The sequence below is a fragment of the Tachypleus tridentatus genome, chromosome 9 (assembly GCF_004210375.1).
Source record: "Tachypleus tridentatus isolate NWPU-2018 chromosome 9, ASM421037v1, whole genome shotgun sequence".
In the NCBI taxonomy this organism is placed as follows: domain Eukaryota; kingdom Metazoa; phylum Arthropoda; class Merostomata; order Xiphosura; family Limulidae; genus Tachypleus; species Tachypleus tridentatus.
In genome coordinates this window covers 4,372,167-4,389,039 of record NC_134833.1, presented here as the reverse complement: position 1 = coordinate 4,389,039, position 16,873 = coordinate 4,372,167, and the positions used below count along the sequence as shown (strand labels likewise).

General features: G+C 31.4%; 1 protein-coding gene across 4 annotated transcripts in view; it reads right to left on the bottom strand.

The window, feature by feature from the left end:
• Positions 1 to 16,873, bottom strand: part of LOC143224689 (serine/threonine-protein kinase Nek8-like) — a 77,747-nt gene that overhangs the window by 40,461 nt on the left and 20,413 nt on the right. For 2 of the 4 annotated variants that reach the window (XM_076452872.1, XM_076452874.1), the window contains exons 2-4: positions 8,120 to 8,422; positions 5,372 to 5,472; positions 4,041 to 4,214 (exon numbers count right to left, since the gene is read on the bottom strand). In XM_076452872.1, coding sequence (XP_076308987.1) covers positions 4,041 to 4,214; positions 5,372 to 5,472; positions 8,120 to 8,252 — 408 coding nt within the window. In that variant the 5' untranslated portion in view covers positions 8,253 to 8,422. The remainder of the gene's footprint in view (positions 1 to 4,040; positions 4,215 to 5,371; positions 5,473 to 8,119; positions 8,423 to 16,873) is intronic. The other 2 variants (XM_076452873.1, XM_076452876.1) reach the window with 2 other exon arrangements.

Here is a 16,873-nt window from a genome sequence, read left to right as displayed (position 1 = left end):
ATAAGTAGTTGCAAAAATCATCCCCCCCCCTCCCAATTGGGTGTAAAAAATCTATGCCCCTGGTAGGGAGAATAGGTAAGTACTTCTCAGAAATACACTTTCAGGGTGAAAAAATTATAATTTCTGATGAAGTACATTACCTCCTCTCGCATAAATTGCAAGAATCCCACACAAAATGGGTAGAGGGACCAGCAGAAGGAAAGAAAGAAATATTGTTCAAAAGAATCCAAAGGACAATCCCTAAAAAGGAGATCTTCAGAATGGAAAATTATATGGTGAAGACTGCATCACTTCTGTAGCAGGTATGCTCTTTGACAACTGTGGAAAGATGTTTCATAGATAAGCAGAGAGATAGAGCAACACATCCAAATGGGAAAGAACTATGTTTACAGCAAGTTAGGATCAGCAGATAATGGCAGTATGTTCAAGTTGTAGGTTCTGGTCTACACTGTTTAGGTGTTTGAAGAACAATACCATTCATGTGCAACAGTTTCCACATCTGTTAACCTCACAGCAATACCACTGACATGCAAGGTTTCCACTTCTGTAAACCTGAAAACAGTACCATTGACATGCAAGGGTTCAACTTCTGTAAACCTCACAGCAATACCACTGACATGCAGAGTTTCCACTTCTGTTAACTTCACAATAATACCATTCACATGCAGCAGTTTCCACTTCTGTTAACTTCACAATAATACCATTCACATGCAGCATTTTCCGCTTCTGTTAACTTCACAATAATACCATTAAAATGCAGCAGTTTCCACTTCTGTTAACGTCACAGCAATACCACTGACATACAAGGGTTCCACTTCTGTTAACTCACAGTGATACCTTTCACATGCAGGGGTTCCACTTCTGTTAACAAACAGCAATACCATTCACATGCAGCAGTTTCCACTTTTGTCAACCTCATAATAATGTCAGTGGTATTATTAGTATGTCAGCAGTTCTACTTCTCTTAACCTTACTATGGTTGCTTCAAAGGCTGCTTCAAGCAGTTTGTTTCATCTTTCTTACAGCCACTAAACAAATAAAACCTCTAAATGCCTTCAATGAGACCAAGAAATTGAAGTAAACTGAATAACTTCAAAGTGACAAATAAAGGAAGTCTGTACAAGTCCAATCTCTTTAGTATAGACCAAATTACCATTCATTTGCATTTTGGGTGCCTACACAAATAATACATAATTTAAAACCAGTTTCTCAAATCATCATGTACCTAATTTTCATAACAATGAGTTGAAGTGGATGGTTTACACAACCTTGCAGGTGATTTTGGCCTTGCCAAATTCATACTGCAATTTACTATAACCTTGTAACCGCTATGTAACTGTGAAACTCTAATTGTACTTCAACCTTGTAACCACTGTTATTATGCTCTAACATTTTAACAACTATTTAACTCTAATAATACTTTAACATTCTAACAACTATGTAACTCTACTTACACTTTAACCTTGTAACCAGTATGTAACAATATAACTGTAATTGTACTTTAACCTTGACACCACTACATCACAATATAACTCTAATTATACTTTAACCTTATAACCATTATACATTTGTTATATTTTAACTTTGTAACCACTATGTAACTGTTAATTATACTTTGACCTTATAACCACTCTAAAAGGTTCTAGTACAATTACAATCACTATGTAGCTATATTACTGTAATTCTACTTTGACCTTGTAACTGCTAGGTAGCTGTATTATTGTAATTATACTTTAGCCTTGTAACCACTGTGTAACTATCTAACAGTAATTATACTTTAACCTTGTAACCACATTGTAACTATATAACAGTAATTACACTTTGAAACCACTATATAACTGTAATTTTACTTTAACCTTGTAACTACTATACAACTGTAATTATACCTTTTCCTTGCAACCACTATATAACTCTAAGTATACTTTAACCTTGTAACCACATTGTAACTATATAACGGTAATTACAGTTTGAAACCACTATATAACTGTAATTTTACTTTAACCTTGTAACTACTATACAACTGTAAATATACTTTAACCTCTTAACCACAGTGTAACTATACTGTAATTATACTTTAATCTCGTAACCACTATGTAACATTATAATTTTAATTTTATTTTAACTTTCTAACCACTGTGTAACTATATAACTGTAGTAACTGCTATGTAACTGTAATTATACTTTACCTTGTAAGCACTATGTAACTGTGAACCTGTAATTATACTTTAACCATGTAACCACTAGGTAGTTGTATCATTGTAATAATACTTTAAACCTTGTAACAACTATGTAACTGTGAACCTGTAATTATACTTTAGCCTTGTAACCACGATGTGACTATTTTACTGTAATTATATTTTAACCTCATAACCACTATCTAACTGTAATTGCACTTTAACCCTTCTAACCACTATGTAACTATATAACTGTAATTATACTTTAACCTTGTAACCACTATGGAACTATGCAACTGTAATTATACTTTAACCCTCTAACCACTATGTAACTCTAATAATACTTTAACCTTGAAACCAGTATGTAACTCTGAAAGTATAATTATATTTTAACCCTGTAACCACTATGTAACTGTGAAACTGTAATTATTTTTTAACCTTGTAACCACCATGTAACTGTGAAACTATAATTATACTTTGATTTTAGGAATTTGTCTGGGAAAATAAAACAGTTTCTATATGTCAGTAATATCTATGTCACTAAACATCAATATTATGGTGAAGGTTTTGTAACTCTTCATTATTTATATTAATACCAAGTTGTTTGTTATTAACATTTACATAGCTTACTTAGATTTCAGAATAACTGGCAAACCATTAAATAATACAGCTTATCAGAACCTCACAACCAAGGTTTCTAAAACAACTGTTTCTGTTTTTTTTAATAAGTCTAAATATGTCATTGTAATTAATTAATGTTTGAAAATCATAAAATTTTACTGAAAATCATGAAAAAACTAAAAAAAGTCTTTGAAACACATCACATAAGATCTGTTTGAATTGTTTACTGATACATTTTCATTAAACTCACTACATTTCAAGAAACTAGCTTAAAACTGAACTTTTTTAAACATTTAAACAATTTAGAAATTTAAAACAAACATCCTTGGAGACAGATATCATCAAATGGTTGGTTAGATTCTGTTTATATGGTGTACAGAAAAAAAATCCATAGACAAAAATGTTAATTAGGTGTTGCATCTTAAATAAGTTTGGTAAATGTTAGTTATTTTATGATTTAAAGAGGAAGTGGTTTTCTCTTTCAGTTTTGATATAAAATCGTTTTATAGAAACTTCTGTCAAAGGCATAGATTTTAAAGAATAGGATTATGATAATATTTAACTGGACAAATGTTTATAAAATACAAAACATTTTATGTTCAAAATAAAGTTGTATAGTTGCAAGGTTTTCTATCTTGCAATGAACAATAACTTACTTTTGAAGCTGAAGTTCTACGATTAGAGTGTACCAAAATAAACATTACCTGCTTGTGATGTGGGTAATGGTGCTCCATTTCCAGATCTCTGAATCACATTTTACTAATATTACTCAAAAACAGCTGTAGCCAGTTAATTAGATTCTACTTATTTTTAAGAGTAAAATGGCACTTTCCTTAAGCAAAACTGACATAAAGTTTTGAATCCACACATTCTGGACAACTTAGAGCACTTTAAGTTGCCTTCACTTAAAAACTGATGAAAGATTGTGTGACTTCAGTATACACACTTTAATTACAAGAATTTAGAATTAATCCTTTTATAACATAGATAATGGATAAATCTTTAAATGGTGCAAATTTTTTTAAAGTGTTTCATCAGAACATAATTTATCCAGTACTTTACCATTCAGCTTGTGTTTAGTCAAAACAAGGTCAATCAAGTATTTCACAAACAGTGAAATAAACAGTATTATACACCTGTACAGAACAACTCACACAGATATCTAACAAAATAACCTGAAGTTTAATAATTACTAGAAAAAAATTAGTTCTATAACCTTTGTTTTGAAATTTCATTTTCTCAAACCTTTGTAAGTCTTCTTAGTTCCTGAATAATAAGTTTTCCAACTTCCTTCTGGGCCATTTCACATGCCAGGAAATCTAACCGTGCTCCATCAACTCTTCTATCCAAGTTATCCACCAAGGTACAAAAAAAATCTCTTGTGGTGCTGTGTCCAAATACAGTTTCAACTGACAATACCTAGATATAGTTAAAAACAGAAAGAAAAAAACACATCATAAACAAACTCTTCAAACAATTTTAGTTAACATTACATAATAAGACAAAAATATTCATTAATATACAACACAAGAACTGTTAAAATATTTTAATTGACACTATGTGATAACAAAATATATATAAATGTACAACACAAGAGGTGTTAAAACAGTTGTAGCTGACACTATGTGATGACAAAATATACATCAATGTACAACACAAGAACTATTAAAATAGTTTTAGCTGACACTATGTGATAACAAAATATACAACAATGTACAACACAAGAACTATTAAAATAGTTTTAGCTGACACTATGTGATAACAAAATATACAACAATGTACAACACAAGAGCTGTTAAAATAGTTTTAGCTGACACTATGTGATAACAAAATATACATCAATGTACAACACAAGAGCTGTAAAAATAGTTTTAGCTGACACTATGTGATAACAAAATATACATCAATGTACAACACAAGAGCTGTTAAAATAGTTTTAGCTGACACTATGTGATGACAAAATATACATAAATGTACAACACAAGAACTGTTTAAACAGTTTTTAACTGGCACTGTATGATATAAAACACACAGGAAAAATACATACTATTGTACAATACATAAAGTCTGAAAAACAAAGTGGTCCATATTAACTTTGTGAAATGTTAAAATGTTTAAAGACAGTTTTAGATGATACTCTGTAATATTGAATACAGAGAATAAGTTTTCCACTGTATTGTTCTCTGATAAAATTTATTCTTTTAAAACAATAAATTAACAGATTATTCAATATAAAAAGATGTAAGTTATTTAATAAGAGGTCTATAATTGGCACTAACAGTTGCTATATTATAATGTAAGTTATTTAACAAGAGGTCTATAATTGGCACTAACAGTTACTATATTATAATGTAAGTTATTTAACAAGAGGTCTATAATTGGCACTAATGGTTAGTATATTATAATGTAGTCATTAAATCTACTAAAATATCTGAAGTTTACTTAAATAAACATAAAAATAAATAAAGCAAATAGCAGGGATTAATCAAGGTTTTTAAACCAGAATATCTTAACTTGCTTTTTTTGTTGTAACCACACCCTACTTCTCCTATATTCCAGTACATACACTCTCTTACCTCATTTCTGTTAGCAGTGAGATACATTTCAGACTCTGTTCCATCAGCTATAAATGCAATACTTTCTACTTTTGTTCCATTAAGTTCTGTAGTCACCATTCCTACAAATATAATCATACTTTTGCATCTCATTAGTTCTTTACTTAATATCTGACATTTTATCTGTTACAATATCTTGAACTTTAATAGCATATTATGTATTACTATATAACACAATTATATTTTCTCTGTCATGTTTCATTGTATCTTAAACCCTATTAAACTGATTATGTTTCTCTCTTTCTTCCTAACTTGTAATTGTTTTCCTGTTTTAATTACATTTATTGTACCCTAAAATTATTCATTATGAAGTAATCTGAACATTAAATTGGAAACTGAATTAGTTTAGAAATATCAGTCGTCATGAGTAGATTAGGTTTTATGAAAAGTGGAACAGGTAATGAAAGTGTAATAAATACAACTATGAGAAGAAAGATTATAAGTGGTTATGAATCATATGATACTGATGACACTGCTAACAAACATTTTTGTTTTAATTTATATAATAAAAACTTTATTTTTACCATATAGCCTCTCTCCATTTTAACTCTCACTATAAAAGAGATGGCCAAACTTGTGAGCTATGACTAACTAATTCTAAGTCATTTGTTCATAGATTACATGTTAATATCATGTCACATGACAATTATTATTATTACATTAAAATACAAAATATCTTAAAGTGGTGTAACAATCCTTAAAAATTTATTAAATAATTAAAATATCTCATGTTTTTGTTAAGTAAACCTCTTCTATTCTCCACATCTCTTATACTGAAAAAAATTAAGTATTCCAAAATTATAACAAAAACTGCTTAAGATATTTTGGGAAGAACTAAAAGCACCTAATTATTTCAAAAGTGTTTAAAAATATAACTATAACGAATCCAGCTAAAGGAAATTGAAATGCACTGTTGAATAAAATAAGTTATATTAATAAAGTTAATGGTATTTTAACAGATGAAACTTAATTTAAGAAATTAGAAAAAAGATCATACACAAACAAGAACAATTATTTAATAGACATTTATTAATTTTGAAAAGACAACTGTTTATGAATAATATACTTATAGGTAATCTATTCCCTAATATATAATTTCAGGACAGTGTTATGTTCTTACTGTCCAAACGTTTCTACATGATAATTTTATAACCTATAAACCTATACAACTGTACCCTTAAGAACATAGATAACAAATTACTTAAAAAAGAAATCATTATAATGATAATAATAATAATAACAACAGCAATAATAATACTAATGACAATCAATAATAGTAATAACAACAACAATAACAGTAATAACAACAATAATAGCAACAATAAGAATAATATTAACAACAATAAGAATAATGATAACAATAATATTAATACTAATAATAATAGCAACAATAATAACAATACTACTAATAATAACAACAATAATAATAATACCAATAACAATAATATTAACAACAATACTAATAAAACAATAATAGTAATACTAATAATAATAGTAACAAAAACAACAATACTAATAACAATACTATTAATAATAATAACAATACTATTAATAATAATAATAATAGTAACAAAAACAACAATACTAATAACAGTAATGATAATAATAACAATACTAATAATAATATTAACAACAACAATAATACTAATAACAATAATAACAATAACAACAACAATAATAATAATGACAATAATAACAACAATACTGATAACAATTATAATAACAACAATAATGATACTAATAATAACAATAAGAATAAGAAGAACAATAACAATACTAATAAGAAGAAGAAGAACAGTCATATTATTAATTTCCTAAATATGTGTTAAACTTGCAAAATGTTTGGGGGAAAAACCTGTTAAGAAAATGAAATGAATGGTAAACAAATAACCAAACTTAAGTAAATGTTTACTCATTTCTTGATCAAGATAAAAGATTTTGCCTTGTATTTATACTATGTTAACTAAGAACACGAACAGTTGTCTCAAAATTAGTATTGAAATTTTAATCTAAGAGATAAAGTTTCTCATATCAACATGTAAACAGAATACATAGATTATTTTACCAAAATAAACCTATAAAAGTGATGTTAACAATCATCAAAGATATATCTAACATCAATTAAACTCTGGAATGTAACAAGTTCGTTGTAATAAAAAACATTCTTAGGTGGATACAGCATGCCTCTCTTTCCATGTGTGGATGTTTTGAATATACAGTTTTATGATATTTACATTCTTGGGAACCACTTTGTGTTTTTATGTAAATTTCTGAAAGTTAGCTTTATTTCCACATTTTTAAATTTCTTTCCCAAAATCTATAAATACAATTTAATTAAAATTATTGTCATGATTAACTTTTCATATCAAATTACCTACCATATATGTAAACAACAATAAAGAGCAATCAGATTGACCACCGATGTTAATTTATAAAACTCAGTCAACATTTTTTTCTTTATCTCAAAGGTATTACACAATATCAAAGGATAATCTATTTAACTGTGCAACACATGGAGTAGACTGCTTTCTTCTAAAAGACATATGGATGAAACTACTTTGGAATTTCTCAGCTCTTTTGCGTTTTTTATTTTTCAACAATTTTCAAATATGCCATCAATCTTTTGGTACAAAATATTGGAGACTAACAGTGAATGAAAAACTTACACAACACTTCACAAAAATCATAAACTAAAAACTTAATTCTTACCTATTAAGTCATCAAGCAATTTACTCTCATAATGATAAAGCACAAGGCTGATACTGGACCTCACAGCTTGGGGAAGCTGGCTGGAAAGTTTGTGTTTACTTGAAAGAATCACAAGCCTTCTTGCAGTATTCATGTCATTAGCTGTAAAATGACCAGCTGTTTCATTAGATGTATCCGATTCTCTGAAGCTTTGTATTCCTTGTGCCTCCCACACCTCAAAAACTTGAGTTTCTTCCCAAACTATCTTTCACTTTAGTTACGGTCATCACGTTTTATTGTAAAAATCTCTCCCTTACCTAATATCTGCAATATTATAATTGGCATTCTTTTAGGAAAGCATAACCATACATTACTCACTATGATAGAACAACAACTTCTTACAGAAGTTTACATGTTCACATAACATGATTCTCAAAACAATTAAGACAGTAATGTGATGTACAATCTGTACTTTTTATTACATGCATCAAACAAACAAAGCCAATTACACAGAAGCTAAATGTAAAGTTATGATGTTTACTACACAATAAAATTAATATAATGTGCAACGCCTACAATTATAATAAGAAAACAAATGTTCGATCAATTCAGTCACATGTCTGAACAATAAAAATAGGTTTGTAACTAGCACCTGGGTCATTACATGTCAAATCATCCAGATTTTGGAAAATTTTCCAAGTGACCCCCCTCAGAATGCCATGAAAAAATTCACATGTGCTCATCTACCCATATAATGAAAAAACTGCAAAAGATTAGATCAATATCTCTAATAGTTTCTTATTTACAGCCTTGTAAAATTTAATAATTTTTGGGCAACTTTGGCTGCTTAAAGCTGCAAGAGTAATGGTGGTAGAAGGCTGAAATTTGCTACACTGACTGAATTAATCTCACAGAATTCAAAAATGGTCTCAAACCAAGTTTATCTCTCTTAGGATTTTCATAGTGATGCTGTAAAATCACCTGAAAACCCAAAACCATAAAAAAATATTGGTTTATTTAATAAGCTATAGCTCTAAGACTTAATATGATACAATGCTGAATTTTGTTTTATAATTTTCTATAACATACCAGTTGATAAATCAGCAGTTGTTGTAATTAAAAGTCTATCAGATCTCCTGTAAACAAATTTAGTTGCATGCAACTTTTTATGATTTAGCTAAAAATAGCCCTACTTCAGGCCACAGTTTGACCATGTCACCAGTTATTCAGCCTTTTCAGATTTTTACCATATGTTCTTACATCTCTGAATATGATCTATAAAAAAATCAGGATGGTGTTCAACCTACTTTTTGAGTTATAATTTTTTAAAGTATACGTTGTTTACTTGAAAAACAAACTTCAATTCAGGTGTGTTACTGTGTGCAAATATATCCATACAAATTTGAAATAATTTATGAATCCCATTGAAATATTCTAATCAGCCTTTACTATATATTTTTTTTCAAATTACTGAGCATGATCTTCAAAAAAATCAAGGTTGTGAAAAATAATAAATTATCAAATTTGAAGTGTCTCTGATATGTACCATTGGGCAAAGAACCACACTCAGGACATTCAGTTCTTTCTTGTCAATCAGGAATCAGTCCTGCAGAATTGTGTAAAGTTTGATCTACTTGAGTGCTGTGAAAAATGCAAAATTGTGGCAGGTATTAGATCACATCATAGTTTTATTCCCCACTCTACCAACAAATTGTACATGAGAAGGTGATGATGTGTACACAGTTGTAACTGTTGGTAGTAGCAGTGAAAGTGATGCTACAGCAGGTCAAATAGAGTCTAATGATAGCAATGACAATTATCAGCCAGGGAAATATGTGACATGTATATACGATCATGAATGGTATGTGGGAAACATAAAAGGTAGATCAGATGACCATTCCGATGTGTTGGTGCCATTTATGAAGAAATCAAGAAACAAACTTGGTTTGAGACAATTTTTGAATTCTGTGAGATTAATTCAGTCAGTGTAACATATTTCAGCCTTCTACAACCATTACTCTTGCAGCTTTAAGCAGCCAAAGTTGCCTGAAAATGAATTTGCCAAAAATAACAAAACATTAACTAAACTTTACAGGGCTGTAAATCAGAAACTATTAGAGATATTGGGCTAATCTTTGGTAATTTTCATTATATGGGTAGATGAGCACATGTGAATTTTTTGAAGGCATTCTGGGGGGTCACCTGCACCCCCCCTGGATGATTTGACATGGAATGACCCACCTTTACTGTGGTTCAGTCTCTATTCAACCATAACTGGAAGGTTTAACTGACTAACATCTTCAGTATGGCTTAACTTTGTTTCATCATAACTGGAAGGTTTAACAGTAACAGTCAGATGTACTGTACGCTTAATTTTTTTTTTTCAGTAAGAAAAGACAAAGCTGTATTTAAGTTTTAAACAATCTTCAGTTTATGTTTATAGCTCCTTATGATGCAACGTGATGATCATATATGGTCATTTAGTCTGAATATATGGTTTATTTTTTAATTTCTTAAATTAGAGAAGTAAGCCCAAATTAACTTGCTCAAAACTAGAAACGTAGAATTATCAAACTAGCTCTGTGTTTAATAATCACAAAAAATTAACCATGCCACTGGCTTGGTTTTAGATTACAGTTTAATGACAAAGTGCCTAGTTTCCAGAAAGATTCAACAATGTGCAAAAAAGAAGCAAAATATATTAAAATGTTAACAAAGACACAGAAATCAAAGTTACAATGACAAAAAAATTTAGTTTTTTAAATTAGTAAGTTACCTAAAACACACACCTATTAGAAATGTTACTGTATTATGCAAATTTCAAAGAATCGGATAATGAAAGATCAAAGCTACAGTGTAATAAATTCTATCAAAATTTAAGGATGTTGTAGATTTTATTTATTAAAATAAATACAGTTATATTCATATATCATTTAATACCATATTATCAACGACAGGTTACATATTCATGACACTTTAATTAAACTAAAACCACACTCTTATTATAAAATGTGTAAAGTTATGTAAGAAACAACAAAGTGACACCACTGTTCGTCGGTGATTTTGTTGTAACAGTGATTGGTTATTTTAATACCAAGAGCTGCAGAGGGGTAAACACTCAAATTACTGTCCATAATATTGCGAGAAAACCTCGAATAGTCTCATTTGTAAATTCTGTTTTAGAATAAATAACTTCTGGTTTTTCTGTTTATTTGTTTTTATAATTCGATAACTGTTTCGTTTTTGAAGATCTTTCATGTAAAAAGCGGTTAGCAAGATTGAACAAAAGCCTATGTACATGATGTGCTGAAAACGCGTAGGTCCAAGAAGTCTTAATAAAACTGAAATAGAAACCCTTATATATTCTGCTATGATTAGCAGTTCATAGAATGTTTTTGTTTGTTTGTTTGTTTTGGAATTTCGCGCAAAGCCACACTAGGGCTATCTGTGCTAGCTGTCACTAATTTAGCAGTGTAAGACTAAAGGGAAGGCAACTAGTCATCACCACCCACCGCCAACTCTTGGCCTACTCTTTTACCAACGAATAGTGGGATTGACCGTCACATTATACACCCCCACGGCTAGGAGGGCGAGCATGTTTGGCGCGACGGGGATGCGAACCCGCGACCCTCGGATTACGAGTCGCACGCCTTACGCGCTTGGCCATGCCAGGCCTTCATAGAATGACAGCAGAAACATGCTATTGCGTTTTTAAATAATGAAATGAAAGACCAGTGGATAATATTTACTACAATTTAAGACATAACAATGTGAAAATATGATGACCATATTATTAAAACGTGTTCTGTCACTGAGTGGTTTCTTTTGGATTATTTCGTAAAAATAATGCCAAGTCTATCAAACAATATATTTATTTAGTTCACGTCTTCAATAATGTTTGCTACAGACTATGTTCACTGTAGGTCTAATCCCACAAACACAGTCGCAATAGAAATTTCGAGATTAATAATACCTACCCTTGACTTGCATGTCACTTAGTTACCTAATTTCCTTGTTAATTAATTAAACAGATATGATAGTCCTTGCCATTTACACTAATCTTAAACACTCACTTATTACTTTTTTAATTTATTAGAAATCAATTTATTTACTCACTTCTTGTCGAATTTATAATCGCACTCATTTTATATTCACTAAAATAATTTTCCATACACCCTCTAGTAAGCGACTACATTATAATATTAAAATACGTCTTCCTGGCTTGTGAAGTTTATTTTAAAATCATAATACACAAATAAAACAGTACACACTGCCTATACCTTATCTGTTTCGGAGTTCCCACCCCACCCCACCCCATCCACTCTGTTCTCGTCATTTACTATCCTACCTCTGAGGGAGTTTCCCTTGGTAAGTTGTTGAACAAATTCACTGGTAACTCTACCCTTAACGTTTCTTTTTAAATTGTCCATCATTAACACCGGTCTCTTTTCCAGGTTGAAAATTCTGCAGTTTTCAAAGTAATCCAGCTAGTCGTTCCCTTGCTAACAACTTCTAACTACAATTATGGAGAATATGCTTCATCTTGGATCATCTTCACTTCATTTACTCTTCCCAGTCAACAAACAGCATTTCCAAATACCTGCTTAACATTGGGCTTTATAATGTATTTCAGCGAGGATTGTACAGCCATACCATGTTGCTTTGATGGAATCCGATTTTGTGAACATTGAAATCATTAACTGATTTAAGTCTTTCTCGAGTAAAATCACAAGTGAATATAGTGGTATTTCTTAGTTCCTCTACATATTCTGAATAAAACTGTACTGAGTAAATATTCTCTGGATGTAATTACAGAATATACAATGATATTTTAAGCTCTCTCCACCTCATTAGTAATGGCAGTATGTTGCCTGTAACTTTATGTACTGTTGTTTGATAACTCGTAAGTAATGATGGAAGATCTTGATTCCATACCTTCTGATGTTAATCTACACAAATGACTAATATCTTAAAAAATGTTTACTTGTGTGTTTATATGCACCTTTCTATCATAAAATGGATGAAAAATTATTTTCCTGATCTTTTTTTATACAAAGAATTTGACACATTTCTGTAGACAATGACAATCTATCCTTGATCGGCACCTTCGTTGTCAAAACAACTTCTGTTTATTGGTTAAGAACACTATATACTTTTGGCCACTTGGTGAAACAATCGTTAAAAACTAGGTGTATTTCTTGAAGACAAGAAACCCACTTGAAATAAAATGTGTATCTCAGAACGGCTGGTACGAGTATTAACACTTTTACTGATAAGGAGAGAATATTTCAACTTTCCTGGGATATATTTGTTCTCACTATTAGTCTATAGAGAACTAAGCAACCACTCCATACAGGTCGAAGGCAAAGTTGAAAGGAACACTGAGATTGATCATGCCAATAAGAGGGCTTGTTAAGTCAGGAATGAGAGGATAACAGTGAAGACAATGGGTATTTCCGTAGTCTCTACGTTCCACAGCACTCTATTTCCACAACCTTGTAATGGTTAGAATGTGGGCGCTAAAATGTCACTGAAGAAAATAAGTTAGCCTTTCTGTTGGTTTGTTGTCTGGGATTTCTAAGGAGTTGGTGTAAACAGTAAACCACACTAAGTAAAACAGATCACAAAAGAAAACACCATGGGCAGCTACAGTAGTATTACTGTATTTCAACGCCACTTGAGAGAGATGCTGTCTGTGTGCTCAGTCATGAAAGGTTTTCTGTACTATTCTTTTTCAACTGAAAAACTGGTTTTAAACTTGTATCTTTTGCCCGAGCCTCAATCAGTTGAGTGTTGGACCATATTAATTCTTCATTCTCCCTTGTGAATGTCTCATTTTGGATTATATTAAAGGTTGGCCATTTTTAATATCTTCCATATTTTCACAGTGTTTACATTCTTGATGAACATATGGTCTTGGGGATATGTGTCAGTATTTCTGTGGTTCTAACCAGTTGATGCATAAACTTAGTTTTACTCCTCAGCTTTCTGGAGCCATCTTGCTATCTAGTCTTCTGTATTGAGAAAAATTCACCTGCCATTTCAATACTGCGTAACGAGTTTAGGGTTTAAACTTTTGTCCATATGAATAATGATAAAAAATATCTCATGACTTGAACAACACTTACTACCTATTTTTGAGTCATAAAGAGCTCCCTTCTGCGGCCTCACTGTATAGGTAATCCCAAATTCTTTTCTGTGTTTTATTTCTCTTAATATTGTTGCCACCGTAAAATCACTGATGTTTGTATCTAAAATGTGGGAATTTGCAAGAGCTTGGTCAGCTAACACAGAAATAGTAGTCAATATTTTCTTCAGTTTATTCAACGTTTCTTCACAAGCACAAGTCAAACAATATTTACCTGGCTTTTACGCAGAGTGTGAACCATGTTAGAATATACTTCAGTACATATACAGTTTCAGTTTCTACCTCATGTTCTTTAGTATCGTCCAATTTTAAACATATTCAATCTTATATATGTCTTTAAATACTCCCTCTGCTACTTGTCTTGAAAACTCACCAATGATGAAAAATTCACTGTTTTTCCAATTCAGTTTAATATTGACCAATCCAGGATATAGCATTATAAAATATTATGTGGCTATGTCATCCAAGTAGATGAATACGATGTTAACGATTAATTAAGTGAAAGCACTCACAAACAGTTTTCCGTGTACAACAAATCTCTCATTCTTTTCAGGTAGAAGGGGTATTCTCGGTTTAGCTTCACCCTATAAATCCATAGAGTTTCTGTTTTCCAATGTGTTTTTAGTCTTTTGTTGTTTTATTGAATTGGTTGGGCTCAAATACTCGTTTTTAGGATATTATTTATTAAAGTTTATTAAAAGCTGTTCATTCTTCACATACTTGGTTGTAATGGCTATGATTCCAAACTTATAGCTCGATTTTATTGGTATCCTTCAGGAGAAGGTTGTATTCCCTGCAGGCTTTAATCTGAAGTTTCTGATAATATGTGCTTTCAAGTTTTACTTCAAACACCTACTACCTTGTGGTCTATTTCCTCTATTCTGTGTATCTAGTTGTCTGACTAATCCCTTCCTGTCTACATTATCATCAGAGGGAATAGATGTTTAGAAACTACTCAATCTGATGATCAAACTATAGTTTCCAGATGAGGTTTTAGTTGTTCATCTGCAATTTTAATCAGTTAACGTTTCGTTGCCTGTTGAATACATTCCTTTAGAAATGTGCCTCTACCTTGCTAAAACCTGATTCTCATATTTTCATCTACCATAGCGTTCACACATTTGTCACGTGCAGACAAATTTATCATTTCACGTGAAGCATCTCGGTAAAATAATAGGCCAAGACTTTCTTAATCTTTTGCGCGTTTGGCTAAGATATCTTCTTTACTACATGCACTGTTACAGAAATTATTCTGGAAACTTTTTCTTCCAGTATATTGATCTAAGTCAGTTAGGCAAGGGAGGTAACAAACTTTAATAGTTGTTATCGTTTTCATCTGGAAGAGTGCTTAACGTCGTTAAAGCTAGTCCTTTTAAATGAAAATGAAAATTAATAGCCTGTTGTTCACTATTTCACCCACTCACTTCGAAAATTATTTCTAACTATGCTTAATAACACTTCCCATTATAGTCTATTGGCTTTTCGTTTAGTTGACATTGTTCAGCTAAGTTCTGAAACTTGGTTTCATAATGCCATGGTTGGAGCGGTACAGGAAAGTACTACAGGTGGGTTAAGGCGTTCGACTCGTAATCTGATGGTCGCGGGTTCGAATCCCGGTCGGTCGCACCAAATATGTTCGCCCTTTTAGCCGTGGGGCGTTATAATGTGACGGTCAATCCCACAACGTTTGGTAAAAGAGAAGCCCAAGAATTGGCAGTGGGCGGTGATGACTAGCTGCCTTCCCTCTAGTCTTACACTGCTAAATTAGGGACGGCTAGCGCAGATAGCTCTCGTGTAGCTTTGCGCCAAATTAAAAAACAAACAAAACGATAGTTTTAAAAGGTATACACCAAATACACTTTCATATTTAATAATAAATGGTGTTTTAATTTAGTTTGGTTTATTTCAAATGAGTGCAAAGCTACATGAGGGCTACCTATGGTAGCCATCTCTAATTTATCAGTGAAAGACTAGAGAAAAGGCAGCTAATCATCACCACCCACAACAAACTCTTGTGTTACTCATTTACCTAAAATGGTGGGATTAATCGTCACATAATAACATTCTCACGCCTGAAAGACCGAGCACGTTTAGTGAGGTGAGGTTCCAAAGCCATTATCCTCAGCTTAAGAGTTGATTTGATTGATTTGATTTAGTGTTTTATGGCACAAAGCAGCTAGGCTATCTGCGCCAAACGTCCGGTTAAAAGGTAAAAATAAAGTAAATGTAGTAAAATACAGAAAAGGAAATGAAGGTAAAACAAAACATCATTGAAAAACAGAAAAAGTATAAAACCAATGTTGACACCTAGTCTAGAATGGTAAGAGAGAAAGCAGAGTAAAAGAAGTTGTAAAGTACTTACTCTAGCAAAATGGTAATGATTATAACCCACCAGGAAGACTTACAGGTAAGTTCAAGAACCACCGTCAGTCACCTGAAGTTGGTCTTTCCAGTCCTGGTTCAGGGTTATGTGTCATAGCAGTCATTATCAAAATGTAAAATAATAGAAGTTTTAAAAGGCATACAGCAAAATCGTAATAATGAGTAGCCAAATGTCCAGTAAAAAGGTAAAAGTCAAGTAAATGTAGTAAAATTTGTAAAAGTAAATGAAGGTAAAAACAAAACAG